General features: G+C 37.5%; 1 protein-coding gene across 1 annotated transcript in view; it reads right to left on the bottom strand.

Annotated features, from left to right (window-relative positions):
- BACH2 (BACH transcriptional regulator 2) overlaps window positions 1-15,897 on the bottom strand; it is a 381,627-nt gene that overhangs the window by 104,222 nt on the left and 261,508 nt on the right. Inside the window, exon 4 of the mRNA XM_089665387.1 lies at window positions 10,238-10,492. Coding sequence (XP_089521513.1) covers window positions 10,238-10,492 — 255 coding nt within the window. The remainder of the gene's footprint in view (window positions 1-10,237; window positions 10,493-15,897) is intronic.

The following is a 15,897-nucleotide window of genomic DNA, read 5'->3' as shown; positions in this document are numbered from 1 at the left end:
CACCACGTGCCATTTTATCAGTTGAGTACCTAGGCAGAACTTCTTGAAAGTATGTTGCACATGTCTGCACATACACAGTAAGCTCTAAATAAAAGTAATTATATTACCAACCATCTTTTTCACCAAAAGGCTTCAAGTTTCAGCTTTTGGGTTATATACAATCAGGAAAATTCAAAATAGCAAAAATTACATGTTTATGGTAGTTATTTTCATTAAGAACTGCCTGTGTCAAAGTCAGGCAAACGTACAGCAAATTCGTGTAGTTCTTGCTACAGCCATGTTAAGAACCGGTCACTAGATTCTTAACGCCCTGGCGTTGGTGCCTCCCGGCCCTTTGAATGATTTCAGATGTTGGGAGGTGGGGTGGGGTTTCTGATCGCAAGTAGAGATTGGGAGATTTCTATTAGCTGCCGGTACCTGTGTCGTGAGCGTGCACACTCTCGGCACAGTTCTGTTTTTTCGGTTTTTTTAAGGTACACATATATGTCGACTCTCAGCATTAAGGCCCACTTGCTGAGAGGTTGTATATGAGTATGTCCAATGGAAAGGAGTTATACAATTACTGCCAGTTCTCAGATTAAGGAACTGGTAGTAATTAAAACCAGCTCTGAGCTGGCAAATGGAGGTACACCTGTGCTCAGTGTGGGGCACATCTGTGCCAGGAAGCAGTCATTTGTGTGACAGTTGCTGCAGAGTACTGTATCCCTGGCCCCATTTAGCTGATAGTAAACAAACGGGCCAGGGATACTAGTGATATCATTACCCAAATATGGGCATGCTCCTATTTGGGAAATTATTGTCATTGTGAGCAAAGGTTGATTGGGAACAGAGAGACTAGTTCTTAAGAAACTGAAAGACGTCTGACTGAAAGCACACAGCAGTGGGAAGATCTGATAGTGGCTATGGATCTGACCACTGCCCTGCATTTTCAGTCAAAAGTAAAGCAGCCCTGATACAGAACTAGTCTTTCGGTTCACCATTAAGCTTGGTCCATTATAAAACATCTCAGCCATGCAATTGTCAATATGACAGGTGCAGTGGCTGGAGAGGGAGTGCACTGAGGAACGAATGTCCAGTATGGGCACCCTGTCCTCAGTATGGGCACTGATAGATTCATGTACCTGTCTCTGAAATGTACATGACTCATGCACAAGAATTGGCACTTTCAGAACTGAACCTTGACGAAATTATAAAGGGTGTCTGCAATACTGTTTATGGACTACCCCAGTCTGAAAAACATGAATAGTAATACTGCTTAACATATTAGGAAACTAAGTAAATAAGACAGCAACTGAGCATATAAGGCCATACAGCAACCATAAGAAAAATATCTCTTTGTAACAATATGAGGGACCTGGGGGGGGGGGGGCCCAAATCAACTGACTTTAACATGAGTACTGCTTCTTTCCCCTTACCAGTCCATTGGAATGCAAAAGCATATTTGAGCAACTTGATTCAGCTTAGAGTGAGATCAAATGCAAGTCAGATGGAGGTTAACTGCTGGTCAAACATACTTGTAAATTCATGTAAAGAGAAGCATTTCAAATTGATCTCAGTTGCAAGTGAAATTCACCTGAAAGTAAGCTGCATTGGGCCAATGACACAAGCCCAAAGTCTACTAAAATAGGCCCTTAGTATGTTAATCCTACATGATGTTGGTAAGGCTTCTCACTCAGTGTATGCTGCCTGTCTTGTTAGCATTAGCATTTTTAAAAATCATTTTTAAATAATTAAATAAGCACTTGAGTGTCTGCCTTCCACTTTTAGTGATGGAATTTCTCATTGCCACTGCATGCCATATTTCTACAGTACATTACACATTAGATGAAATAGTATGCAAATGTCAAAAAGTTCATTTTATGACAAAGAAAAAATTATGTTATTATTCAGCATCTGTCAACCTAAATTTTGATTACAAAGCAATCATACCTCATCTAAGTGAATATAGAGAATAAAAAGTTCTCAAAGAGTGTACAGAACATTTTTTTTGTTATAGCATTTTCACTTGAATGATTCAGTGAATATTTAATGTGTGTTCTCTTTCCTAACAACACCCACGAGACTACTAAAATGTTCTACTTGGAGAAATGTTCTCAGAGCAGAAACGACTTCCATCAGACAGTGCATCTGTTGGGAGACTCAGATGACGCTTTCTTTCAGGAGGAAAATTATTAACAGTGCCAGCACCAGTGACAGGAGAGAACATGTGCTCTAGACTACTTCCAAATACAGGTGAATGAACAGAGGGAGAAGAAAGAAATCATTCAAAACAAGAGGCACCAAATTCATTTATGGGAGTTTGCTCTATCATGAGTGCTCTTCCTGCAATAATCTCAGTAAAGATTGTCTTTATAGTATCATCCATGGACTGTCATAAAAGAGCTTACATTGAAATACAGAAAATCAGAAGCTATACAAATTTTGCATAAAGAACATTTTCTTTTCATTAGGAATAGATTTAAAATATTAGTAAACAAGCAAAATCTCATTTTATTTATATTTGCTTGTGAATTAAAAAGGTGTTAATATTCAGTAATCAAACTTTGCCTAATCACTGATATTAAATATTGTTGCTCAATGAAGATTTACAATTTACAAAACATTCTATGTGTATGATATCTCACATACTTACTATACCAAGTTGAGCTGTGTTGAGTTGATCTGCATTAAATTACAATTCCCATTTAAACTTAGCTGTATCTGGCTTTACCATCACTTATACTTGTATGACTGCACCTTCCAATAACCTTAAACACATTTGGCATTCGTATAAATTAGGAACAACTGCAACAGTCATCAACAGGATACCACAGTTTAACAAAAAAAGGAAATGGCCATTTTAGACAATTTTTGGCTATTTTCTTGTTGTTCTTGCGGCCAAAGAAGACATTAGAACTGCACTTACATTGGAGAAAAACAAATCCAACCTCTATTTTATGTATTTTCTTAAATATCAGTCCTTGGTTGGAACAAATATGTCCTAAACCAGATCAAGCTGAAAACATACCACAAAGTGTTAATGTTCATTTCAATATGGAGTGCACCATTACTAATAAAACAACAGTTATCCTGTTATTTTCTATTACAGTCGGCTGTGCATCCATTCACTATAGTCATGGGAGGTATAAATAATTTAGTATGCATGAATCAAAATTCAGCTTCATGTTACCTCTTTAAAAAATGACTTCTCACTACTGCATTTAAACTTTGGAGAATTTCTCTCTGCACTTTTTGATTATAGCACATTTTATTGCAAACTATCTCACCCTGCCAAGCCAAGAAATTTTTAGGTTTAATTTATACTTGCTGTTGTGGGGGGGTAAAAATGCTCAGTTGAGGGCTGGCATGGGGGTCAAAGCGTTAAACCAGGTGATAAGGAGCTGATATAAGGTTCATATCCAAGAGACACACACTGTTAGGGTAAGAGAACTCAGCTGGAAGGTGCAGCCATCCAGCACACCAGAAAGTGTCAGATGCAGGAGATTGCAGCAGAAGCTTTAACTGCAAGAATGTGACGTTTGGCTGCAAGAAAGTCCCTACAGCTACTACTGGTATTTAAAAGCTGTTTTAAATTTGGTATTTTTAAAGCTGCAAAAGTATACTGGTTACTACGTCTGCTTTATATTTTCTAAAATACTCTGTGTTCAATTTAGGTGACCCTAGATAGCTTTATGACCTTTGTAAGTGCTCAACAGATGTTTTCCTGTGATGCAGGTCAAGCCAGCCATAGATGGTTAGAACCCTGGCCAGTTCAGCAGCGGATGAAATTTGAACCATCCATGGGAAAATGTATTGTGACCAGGTCAATTTTCATACAACTTGGGTACAACCAGCATGTTGGATTTTTCATGCGATTATTGCTAGTGTCTATAATCAATGGGAACAGCTGCCCCGCCTCCTTGTTGGGAGAACTCAGACGATTGATTTTCTTTCCTGCAACCTGTGGTTGCAGGAAAGAAAAATCATTTCATTCATGGCCTGCCTCAGGAAAATCCAACTGACTTTAATAATTGAGCTGTACACATGACTGTTTTGAGGCTGTGTTTTAGCTGTCTTGTGTTGTGCAATTTCTTTGGCCGCAGCATGTCCTATTAAGATGCGATTGAACTGCAGGTAAGGCAATCAAATGTAGACTTTTCATGACTACTGCTGCATGCATTCAAATGAAAAGCTCAATGAATTGGGGAACACTCCCACATTTAAAATGCAGTAATATTAACATATAAAAAGATCATTATGACTGGCTGTTACAGCGATTGTGTGATCTGGAGACTGTCCTGTCCTACAGGCACCACACTCTGTGACCATTAATTGTCAGTTGCAGCACAGTGTCAGTGCTGGGGGCATGTAATTGAGTGCAAAACTATGATGTTTTATGTAGCAATGCAAAATAATACCCACCTCCATGCTTCCGCACAAATGCATACGGCCGACAGGAAGAGGTGAACTAAAAATTTTTTCTGATTAATTCATATCAAATATCAGTGGCGCACAACTGAGTAGTGTTGGATTCCTCTTCCCTCCCCTCCACCTTCGGTTTCCCTTACTACACACATTTTCCAGTTCCCTTCACACACTGCCCCCCTCCCCATACACCTTGTAAATGTTAAAGCTGACATATTAAAGCATGGCAGAGTAATGCCTTCACTCAGGTGTTCCCTGGGGCTCCCTGAAGTTTTAGGGTCAGCTGCTCTTTGTTCACACTTGGAGACAGGGCATCGAGCTGCTGGCCTGTCTGCACCTCCCTGGTATACAGACCCAGGTCGCCAGAGCAGCTGCAACTCCTGCCTGGCATGAGCCTTTTGCAGCTTCACAAGACACACTGATTAGTTGCCCTGTCCTAGTGCTGATTGGCAGCTTTCGGGAAAGTGGGTACTTAACTGTGACAGATACTAGGCACCTCCTTCAACAAAGCAGCTTTCATAGTGTGGCCAAAGTACAGAGTCACTGTATAGGACCTCCAGTGGCTGCAATGTAACTGTGGGACACAGTCCAGATTCGTGGGACGCCAGGATTTTGTTGGAATCCTGGGACAGTACTGCAGAATCTAGGATATTTGGGAGGCATGCTTCAAGATTTGACATCATCATTGTTGAACAAATCTACACCCGAATGGATCCATAGCTTTATTTTATTATTTTGCAGATCAGAAATGGTAAATTCTCTAGAAAACAATACTCTGGTTTAAAATAAGTAACTGCTTTGTTAAATATGAATGACCCGTTATCTCAAAATAAACTGTTTTAGTTGAAAATGAATCTTAGAGCTGAATATAAATTGTATTCACTTAGATTTAATGAACAGCAGCATGCAAATGAATCAAAATAATTTAATTAAATAACTGTCACATGTCACACTCTGGTGTTCTCACATTAGATTAGTAGGTTTTTGCATAGTATATAATTCAGATATAGAGTAGTCACCTTCCCATGTGTGCTTAATGTTTGTTGGAGGTATCTTTGCTGCGTGTGACTGCCTCTAAGTCGTTAACACAGGAGCAATTATAGGAAAGTTGCAGCTCAGTGGTTCTTTAATCATAATTAAGGAATAGAATGTTTTCCATACTTTGTTGTGTCCTCGTTTAAAATGACATGAAAAGAACAACATGGATGGAAATATTTCTTTTGAAGATGTATTAATTTTTGTTCTTTACATCATTTTTAGAGAACAAAAAAAACAACATTATAATGAATAACAACAAAATAATGAATATTAAGAAAAAAATCTATTTTTGACTGCCTGAAGAGTTGTTAATACAATATACAGTATTTTAATATGTTAAAGGAAACATTCAGATTGCATTATACTGCGAAGTAAAAACACACACACATGTTGTTAACTCAAGATCCTGAAGGAAAAAGGGATCCTTTATCTCTTGCACAAAAATATTCAGTGATCCGAACAAGTCCTTTGGTTGCTACTTTTTAATTAAATTGGGAACTTGTCTTCCTTTTCTAACCCCAATAAGCCTTTTACGGGCTCAAACTGCAGATGGCAAAATGAAAAATGAGGCAGAGAAATTTAGATTTCCTCCCTGCAGGATATAGTGTGAACATTGACAATTAAAGGGTAGTAACAAAGTAAAAAAAACAAACAATTAAAGTGTTACTAAACCCACAACAGTAAAATCAGTCTGTATATGCAATAAAGCATACTTGTTATATTCACTATGGAACTTAAGGGGTTAATCCTCTGCATTGTGTAAAAATGCTGTTTGATCCTCTCTTCTCTGCCCGTTCTCTTGTTGAAGTGACCACCTAATACAGACTGAATCTGTAGTCACATGCTCAGTTTGGTGTGTATTGCTAGAGAGGTTTTTTTTTTTTTCTTGGGAGTATGCATGTGATCAGCAAAGAACCAATCAGCACTGTCCTGACAGAGGGTCAAGGGTTTCACATCCTCCTAACGCAGAAAGAAAACTGCTCCTACAAGCTTTAACCAGTACCCTGCTGAAGTCACAAGACTGCTCTGACTGCTGATGAGAAAAGGTATTTAGCAGTTTATATTTACTAAAATAATTGCATTTCCATGTTCTGTGTACTGTGGGAGATGAGATAGAGTGAATGCAGGGCCCTGGGTTTAGTAACACGTTAAATAAAATAGAAATTTCTCCATGTTATCTCATGGCCCATTGTAGTTATTACAGTGTTGGTTTTCAATTATCGACTTTAAAAAGGCATGTGTACCCAGCAAAGATATTTCAATATTGGCTAGATTTGGTTGTGTTTAATCATGTGCTGCCTTCTTATATTCCTTGGGTGGCAAGATTGTTCTACCGGGGACACAAGCTCTTTTCACTTGCTATGATAATTATTAGGAGAATTAGCAGGTGGAATAAAACTCCTTAATTCTGCAGTGTGGCAGAGTTAGGACCTCTGGCATAGACATCTGGCCACAGAACACAGAATAACCTGATGTGTGATAGTGGGTTTAGAGGTTTCACAGCTAAAAAAGACGGATTAGATCCAAATATAAAGTTTGGGCTCAGATGACTGGAGTGGGTTTGGTGTGTTATAATACAGCCCCAATTAGTATGTTTTAATTTTTGGCTCTGATACTAAAAAATAGGTACTGACAGGATTTCAAGAAATCTACTCCATCACTAAGGGATCAGTACTGCTTGAGACAAATTATTGGAGGACATAGTAGCTTTAAGAGTGAACCCCTTTTTCTGGAACAACACAAACCTGAAGTACATCTAAATACATTTTTTTTGTCACGATTCAGGTAGTGAAGGTGTTAAAACACTGTTTGTTGGGGGGTTTTTTTGCCCTCTGTGTCTCATAAAAACTTCCCCTCATCTCTTGTACTATAGATTTTATGGGAAGTTAGAGGATATCTTTCCAATGTGAGGGAAAGACAGTTTTCACAGGAAGCAGTGTGTATACTGGAAGATTTTCTGTCCATTGCTGTTTTAGTAGCAAATTTTGGATTTACCCTTACATCCCAAACTTTAGAACTGGAGACAGAGGGACACCATGGTGCGGTGATAGTATACGGCTTACATACATTGTATGTAACCAAAAGAAACTTGGTTAAAAAAAATTTTGACTCACTTGCTTTATACATTGTACACTCATGCCACAATCTTTGAACCTTTAAAATATTTATTACTGTAATACAAGTGAGAGGCTAACTGACACACAAAATGCACATCAAATGCAGAAAAACAAAGTCCTGAATAGATTATAACTGATCAGATCTCAAGAGAAAAATCAATAAACACGTTTGCTTTTTAATGTTCAGAACTAATAACAAGCAGTAAAATAGTTTTAAAACAAGCAATTCTAGACCTCTTTAGCTACTATAGTGTGAAGTTTTTTTTCTCTCTCAAAGATCACAGCAAAGACACTAAAGAAAGGTTTTAATTGATTGTGCACAGCTTAGAAACATCTGCTGGTTGTTTACATGGATTCTGTTTTAGAGTATATGGGCACAGTTTAACTTTAAATTGGAACTCCAGGAATTCAGTCACTTTTTAAAATGAATTTGTTTATAATGAGTTATCACTGAAGTTTAAACAAAACATTTTTTTTCTAATTCACAGGAAAAACAGAGAAAAAGCTGTGCCTCTTCTCCTCCTCCACAGCAATGAATGACAGCCATTTGGTGTCCCTGCCATGCTGGCTGTGACATAAGCAGATAAATGTTGATGCACAAGCGATCGTTTACACGTATGGCCATGTACAGCCATTCACTTGTTTTGGGGGCTGTACGAAGCACCTAGGGTCTTTTTCAAACTTGTGATCCTGTTGCTGGAGATAGCTTGGCTAGATAGGGCAAAGAAACTATTAATCTGGCAAAGGTATAATGCTGATAAAAACTCTGCAGAATATCTCCTTTTCACTATACCCTCTCTACATTGGGCAGTTAATACCTATGAAGCTGGGACTTGGACTGTCTCTTTGTTCCCCATCAGGCTCCATCCACCACAGTACAAATCTGCTTAGTCATGCACCTGTCAGTGTGATAGGCGAAGTAGTCGGAGGGGAGTAAGTGGACTGAGACAAGTGTGTCTGGATCTGAGATCAGTAATAGTATATAGAGGATGTGGAATGCAAACGGATATTGGCTTCAAAATATTTAAAGGTATTGCTTCCCTTTCATGTTCATTTAAACAACCATATTCCACCTGCAGTACGTAGAAAGAAACCTAAATGATACCAATAAATGGGGCAGAAGGATATGCTAAAGGTAAAACCTTAAAGCTACATTACGGAGTGGTGAAAAGCAACTATTGTAAACAGGACTTTCTTGTTCTGATGTATTGTCTATATATATGAAATGTGGCAAGATTTGGAATAATAAAAAGTTGCTTCACAAGTACAGAAGAAACATAGTGCTAGCAATTTTCATTAGATCACTCCCATCATGTAACCAATGCATAATTCCATGTCCCTTTGTAGACATATGTGCATGATGTATAACTGAACAAAGTGAGAAACCAGTCTTCACAAGCATTAGCACTTTCTAGAGTAAGGTTCCATTGAAATGACTTAACCATTCACTCAAGAGCTATAAGTAGCAATGATGAAGTAATGTTAATTGAATAATGGCTTAATGCCCAGAACATTGGCATGACCTAGAGTACCCTTGTCTGACAGCCATTTATAACTTTCTATGACACTTTAAGAACAAAAAAGCTGAAGGGCTATAATGTTAATAAAGATAATAAGGAAACGTTATCAAAACAATAAGGTGAGTCCTTGTGTGAAAAAAGGATGTCACATATGCTTTACTACATCTATATAAAATAGGTGTACCAAGTGGCCAACCTAGAGTATGCCATTTTTGCATGTACTTCTAGTAATCAAATCAGAGAACATCATAAGATTTTAAACAACCTAGGGTATTCTAAAATCACACCTACAAAGTAAAAATCTAGCCCTCGTAATAGTGTATGAAAAAAAATAGCTGATTCTGTTTAAGCAACACTCACTTTTGCCACCTAATACTAGTCAAGATCACAGATAATTCTAAGAAGGAACACACATCTTTAAATAAGGTACAAGCTGCCATTAGGCTTTTTTTGCACAGGCTGTAGTGAAGGATTGCACCGTAGATGTAATATTATTTAAAGCCTACCTGCAAAGTTTTGTTTTAAATAGAGTGGGGTAGAGTTGATATTACTGCCAGGTTTTTATTTCTAAGACTTCATTGAAATGATCTTGCAACATTTACTGTCCCCTTGCAATAGAAATGGGGTATGGTTGCCACCAGTATAGGAAGGCACAGAAAGCAATAAACACATTACCAGAAGTTCCAACCCTTCCTTATGCTACTGCTGGATATATTTCCCATCACTTCTTGTACTGACTGAAAGTGAGGAGATGTCTCCCCAAAAGGACACAAATGGCAATAAAAACAGATGTTCTAACCTGTCTTTCCTTCATCAAAAACAAAATTTGGCTTCTTATCTCTCTTGTGAATGCTATTGGTGAGACATCTGCACCTGAGTTCCTGGACTAGCACACTTGAGGTAGTCATGATGAATGATTCTCACTCTCCCTGTGAATTTTTAGTTTATTTTATATTATAGATAATGCAACAGGAGGTGTCAGAGTATCCAAGGCATATATTTGGCCAGGGGCTGGCTCAGCGTATAACTAAAGTACAGCTTTTGGGTGGGATGACTTTTTTATAACACCAATACAGATACATATTATAGTTTTATCTTTAACTCTATATAATGCCAAGAGAAGCCAAAAACAGAGTACTGAAAATGCAGAGACCATACCTCTTCTGGCAAGCTGACTACCAATCCATGTTCAGTTGGCCCAACTAGAACTTGCAAAAAGTACTCGCTGCAAGCAGCCAGCACGGCCCGGTGGGCTCGGAATTCCTTTCCTTCCACAACTAGAGTGACATCACATAGAATATCCTGCTTCCACTGGTCATTGAGGCACTGAAGAATGTTTGTACAATGCACAGTTGACTCATACACGTACATGGGGGTTTCAGTCTTGTCATCTGCAGACATTCCGTTCAGACCCTGAAGAATAAAAAAAATAAGATTTATCTTGAAACAATTGGGTTAATATATGCGCAGATATGACAATTATATGAATGAACATAATATTTGAAATTGGTGAATGGAAGGGCTTTGTTTTTCAGATACAGTACAATGAAGTTGTGAGATCTTACAGTTCAGGATGGAAAATGTGTTAGTGGAACAACCAATTGCAGGGTACATGTTGTACTATCTAATATGCAGTATATTTCAGTGTCAAGCATACTTCACTTTAAGTGTGACATGGTACTATGTCCAGCATGATGGTGTTGAGCAGTGAATTTTCTTGATGGCATTTAAAAGCAATGCTGGGCCCTCACCAAGATAATATGGGACAGGGAATTAGCTATTTAATTTTGGAGTACTAGATAATCTTACATGAGCTAGGGTAAAAAGTTTGTACACTATTAATTCTATATTCTAGATAGGCAAACAGGCATGTTTGCATTGGCAAAGCTCGGCCATATGATTTTCCTTGTCAACCTAAACTCAAATCTTTTCTTTTGACTAACTATATATATATATATTTATATATATATTTATTTTTTACAGAGAAAGGACAATACAAATTTCTATAGAGAAGGGGTAACATTTTCTGCTGCTTAAAGATTGGTCTTCCTCCAGCTTCCTGTCTGTACTGAGGGGGGAACTTTCAATTGGAAGGCTGCAGGAAGTGTCAATTGGCTACAAATGTGGTGACTACTGCACTCGAGTTTTAATGAGAACAAGTCAATCAGTCCATCTGACATGGTGACTATAGTTTATTCATTCACAGATCTCTGCAGTGCTGAACTGAATTTCAAAAGCGACAGCTTTTATGCCGTAACGATTTGTACACCCGTGCAAACAGCCATCTTCAGATGCCTGGGATTGCACGAATATGCAGGCAGCCTATTGAAATCAATGACAGACAGCTTGCTGAATCGTGCCCGAGTGCACATCTATGTGGGTCCAATGCATGGATCAGGGCACAGACAGACACGTCCGTGTGAAACGAGGCCTCTCTCAACAAAGTTTGTGGTAAATTGTACACAATCCATATATATACATATATATATATATATATATATACATACACACACACAGTGAGGAAAAGAAGTATTTGAACACCCTGCGATTTTGCAAGTTCTCCCACTTAGAAAACATGGAGGGGTCTGAAATTCACATTGTAGGTGCATTCCCACTCTGAGAGACAGAATTAAAAAAAAAATTCAGGAAATCACATTGTATGATTTTTAAAGAATGTATTTGTCTTGCACTGCTGAACATAAGTATTTCAACACCTGAGAAACAGCTAGAATTCTGGCTCTCAAAGACCTGTTACTGTGCCTTTAAAAAGTTCACCTCTACTCCACTCATTAATCTAACTTAGTAGCACCTGTCTGAGCTCTTTAAAGACTCCTGTCCACCCCACAGTCAGTCAGGCGCTAACTACTACCATGGGCAAGACCAAAGAGCCGTGCCCGGTTAGCAGTCTCCATCTGCTTAAAAGTGCAAATCCAATTACAAAAATGTCAGCAACAGATGAATACAAAAATCTTCTTTATTGCATGAAGGAGTAAAAATATTCCATGGCAAACTTATGCTAACGCGTTCAGTCTAAACAGACCTTATAGCTGAATAAGGGCTGGTTTTCAGACTAAAACGTGTTAGCGCAAGTTTGCCATGGAATATTTTACTCCTTTATGAAATAAAGAAGATTTTTGTATTCACTTGTTGCCCGGACATTTTTGGAATTGCACTCTTCTTTACAGATCTTCTCTAAATCCTTAAAGTTTCTTATCTGTCCCCATACAGGTGTATGCATGTTTTGCACGTGCACGTAAGCTGTACTCGTTTTTGTGATAGCATAGTTGTATACATAAGTACAGTGGCATACAGCCATTCATGTTAATAACAGGCTCTACTCTGCACCTGTACTGAAGAAGAATGGCTAAATTAATCTGAATGGAAGAGCCCAGACTAGGGCAATGGAATTGTAAACTTCAATACTATGACTTCTTGAACTTATATACATACTTTACTATGTGCCTATTAAAACAAAGTTACTGCAAAACAACTATGAATTTTGTTATACCTTCTAATTTATTCTCTTTAAAAGCAGTTCAGAGAACAGAAGGCATTGGCAGGCACCTACTATTATTGTATGTCTCAAATGAAATATATTTTTACTAAATTAATAAAATGTACGTGTGTGTGTATATATATATATATATATATAAATATATATATATATATATATATATATATATACACACATACACACACACACGTACATTTTATTAATTTGGTAAAAATATATTTCATATATATATATATACACACACACACACACACACACACACACACATATTTTTGCAACTAGATTGGACGTCTGAAGTGCAGATTTATAGTATTTTAACTAAAATAAAATCCTTCAGATTTGTGAACCATGGAGTCAAAGTGATTGTAGATTAAGCAGCAATCATTTTGTTTGTGGGTACCAGCAGACACCACCAGCTTACCTGTCCTAAAGGAAAAGTTAAAGGATTGATGGATTTTTGTTTTCTGGAGTGCTATTTCTTACTTATCAAGGGATGTGTATACAACTCAACCCATTTATGGGGTACAGGTCTATTAGTGCTTATTTCAACAAAAAATGTTGGAGACAAATGCCTTTGTAAATACTATCTGTAGAGCATAATCCAAAGAAGGTGTATATACTGTCGTTATTTGCTTAAAGTTATTAAAATATTATACAGCTTTATGGATTACTCATATAAAATAACTATGATCTGAGAGAAACTTTAGGATATAAATTATATACAAACTTAAGAACCACTTCCACCACTTAGGACATACCCATACATCTTTCAGTGGAAGTGGTTATACCAGGATCATGTCTGCAGCTGCAATGACCCTGGTATCAAACTTTGCAGCTGGCGATGGGCTTCCCTGTAAAAATGATTTAAGCAGCTCTACAGTTGGCCAGTCACATTTATGAGGTGCAGAAGACGGGCCCCCCTCCGGCTACTGTTCTTGGACTCTCCAGTGCAATCCGGGAGCCCAAGACTACTGCTCTCTGTTGGGCTACGTAAATACAGAGGAGGGGAAGGGTTCCCCTCCTCTGTGATGAATGAAGATGGAAGCAATGAAAATTTTGTCACATGCAGTTTTGATTTGTTGTTTACAAGCTGTTACCAGCCACACTAGCACCAGATGGGGTCTAACAGACCCCAGATATCTCAGTAAGGAGTACCTGTCACTGCCCAATTATAACAAGGGATGTTGTTCAGCCCTTGTGATAGCAATAATATTAATTCCAAAAATAAAAATGTTAAATAAAAAAAAATTGTAAGTGCCCTGTCCCCCCATGCTCATGGGCAAGTGCAAATGTGCATATAGGTCCCACATGCACATGTAAATGGAGTCACATTAGCTGAGTGAGAGAGAGAAACTGATGGAGAAGAGAAACCATGGAATACTAGTCAGTACCAGTGTGTAAAGGTATATTTGCTTTACAATAATAGCTAACCTCTAACGTTAGATGCCTCACATGTGCAGATGTTGCTGTGTTCCATAAAACCGTTTTGTAATGGGTGCCTCAAGATTGTGCAGAATTTTAAAGGGTGCCTTGACTGAAAAAACGTTGAGAAACACTGCCTTCTACATTTCCAAAAATGGTTATTATATTGTGTTTGCCTACACTAAAATGGATTAAAGCGTATTTTTTTCAGAAAATTTGCATTTGATAAACCACTTTATTCTCCAGGGCCTTTGCTTTCAGAAAATATATGTTTTGAGGTTCTAAGTATTTTTCTATCAAAAAATGCTGCTTTTACATGTATGTCAGAAATGTCAGAACTGTTCCAGTAGGTTAAGTGGTTAAATATAAAATTAGTATGGTAAATATATATCACTCAACCATATAAAAAGTCACAAGCAGCCATGCTGAGAAGCTCCTCAGTGGGAGTAATTCAATTCAGCAGTTACAACTTCTTTTATGGCCTCTTTAAACGGCCTGCATCCAATTCAGAAAAACACTGCAGTTGCGCTAAAAAAAATTCAGAAAAGCATTAGGCCTCTTTCACACGAGCATTCCGTATGTCCGTTTATGGATTGAAAAAACGGACCCCCATGTATTTCTATGGACTTGCGCATGTAAAAGGATGAACCTCTTTTTACATCCATTAACATCCGTTTTTTTTAACGGAAGACATTCTTTTTTTCTTCCACCAAAAAAATGGAACTGACGAAAAATGGATGTCAATGGATGTAAATGGACCAAAAACAGATGTAAACGGATGAAAACGGACATAAACGGATGAAACATGGATGTAAACCAATGTAAAACAGATGTAAACGGATGAAAAACAGATGAAAAGTTGGATGAAAAAACGGATATAAACTTATCCGTTTTTTCTTTGAAAAAACATGACTGAACTGAAGAAAAAAAACAGAACGTCCATGTGAAAGGACCCTTACAGTTATGCAAAGCTTTTTGATAGGTGAACCAGATTCAGGTAGTTCTTATCACTTTTAGAATCTGTTGCTATGGCTGTGACGGATTCCAAGAGAATAACTGCCAGTCTGTAGATAAGCAAACTGGCAGTAATTAAAACCAACTGATATTTATTACAGCACAGTAGAATGGAACACTGCTTGAGACTCTATATGAGGTGACTGTATACAGTGTGTAATTCAGTCAAATATGTTTGCAGCTTGAATATGAACTCTTGCGTGGATGGGATATTAGGCAGGATTATCTGCACACCATATGAAAGACATCCAATTGGATTTTTATTGTATGGTATTCTATGAGGTTGCTACACCAATTGATTCTCATACTTACTACATTGGACCTCTACGAAAATGATTCCTTTGAATAGTAAGGATTAGAATCATATATTACACAGGCTTAAGCAATATTCTATGGATGATGTGACACTCAGAATTCTGCAGTAAAAAAAAAAAAAAATACTTGACCTACAAAAAAATACACCACATCTGAGGACTGATATGCTACAATACATGACATATTGGTTCTTGGGTTTAAGCATACTTTAAGATGGGAACTCTTCTGAATAAAGCGGTCTATTCAGGGGAGCATCTGAATAGTAAAGACTGCATTATCAATGTGCACCAAAGTTGCTGTCCACATTCTTTTTTAAATAACAAAATCCATTCTGCATACTAGATCCATTGCTTTATAATGTAATAAAAGGTGTCTTGCATACTAGGACCACTACTTGTATTCAATTTTGAAAGCCTGCCATTATCTTTTTATAAAATAAGAGATTATACTGTATATATATATATATATATATATATATATATATATATATATATATATATATATATATATATCTCTTGCGCAATTGTATTTTGTACAGCATTGCTCTGGTTCA

Source organism: Staurois parvus, unplaced genomic scaffold (assembly GCF_062004578.1).
Source record: "Staurois parvus isolate SC_StPar_1 unplaced genomic scaffold, SC_StPar_1.0 ptg000048l, whole genome shotgun sequence".
Lineage (NCBI taxonomy): Eukaryota > Metazoa > Chordata > Amphibia > Anura > Ranidae > Staurois > Staurois parvus.
The sequence above is the reverse complement of the archived record's forward strand: the minus strand, read 5'-3'. Positions and strand labels throughout refer to the sequence as shown.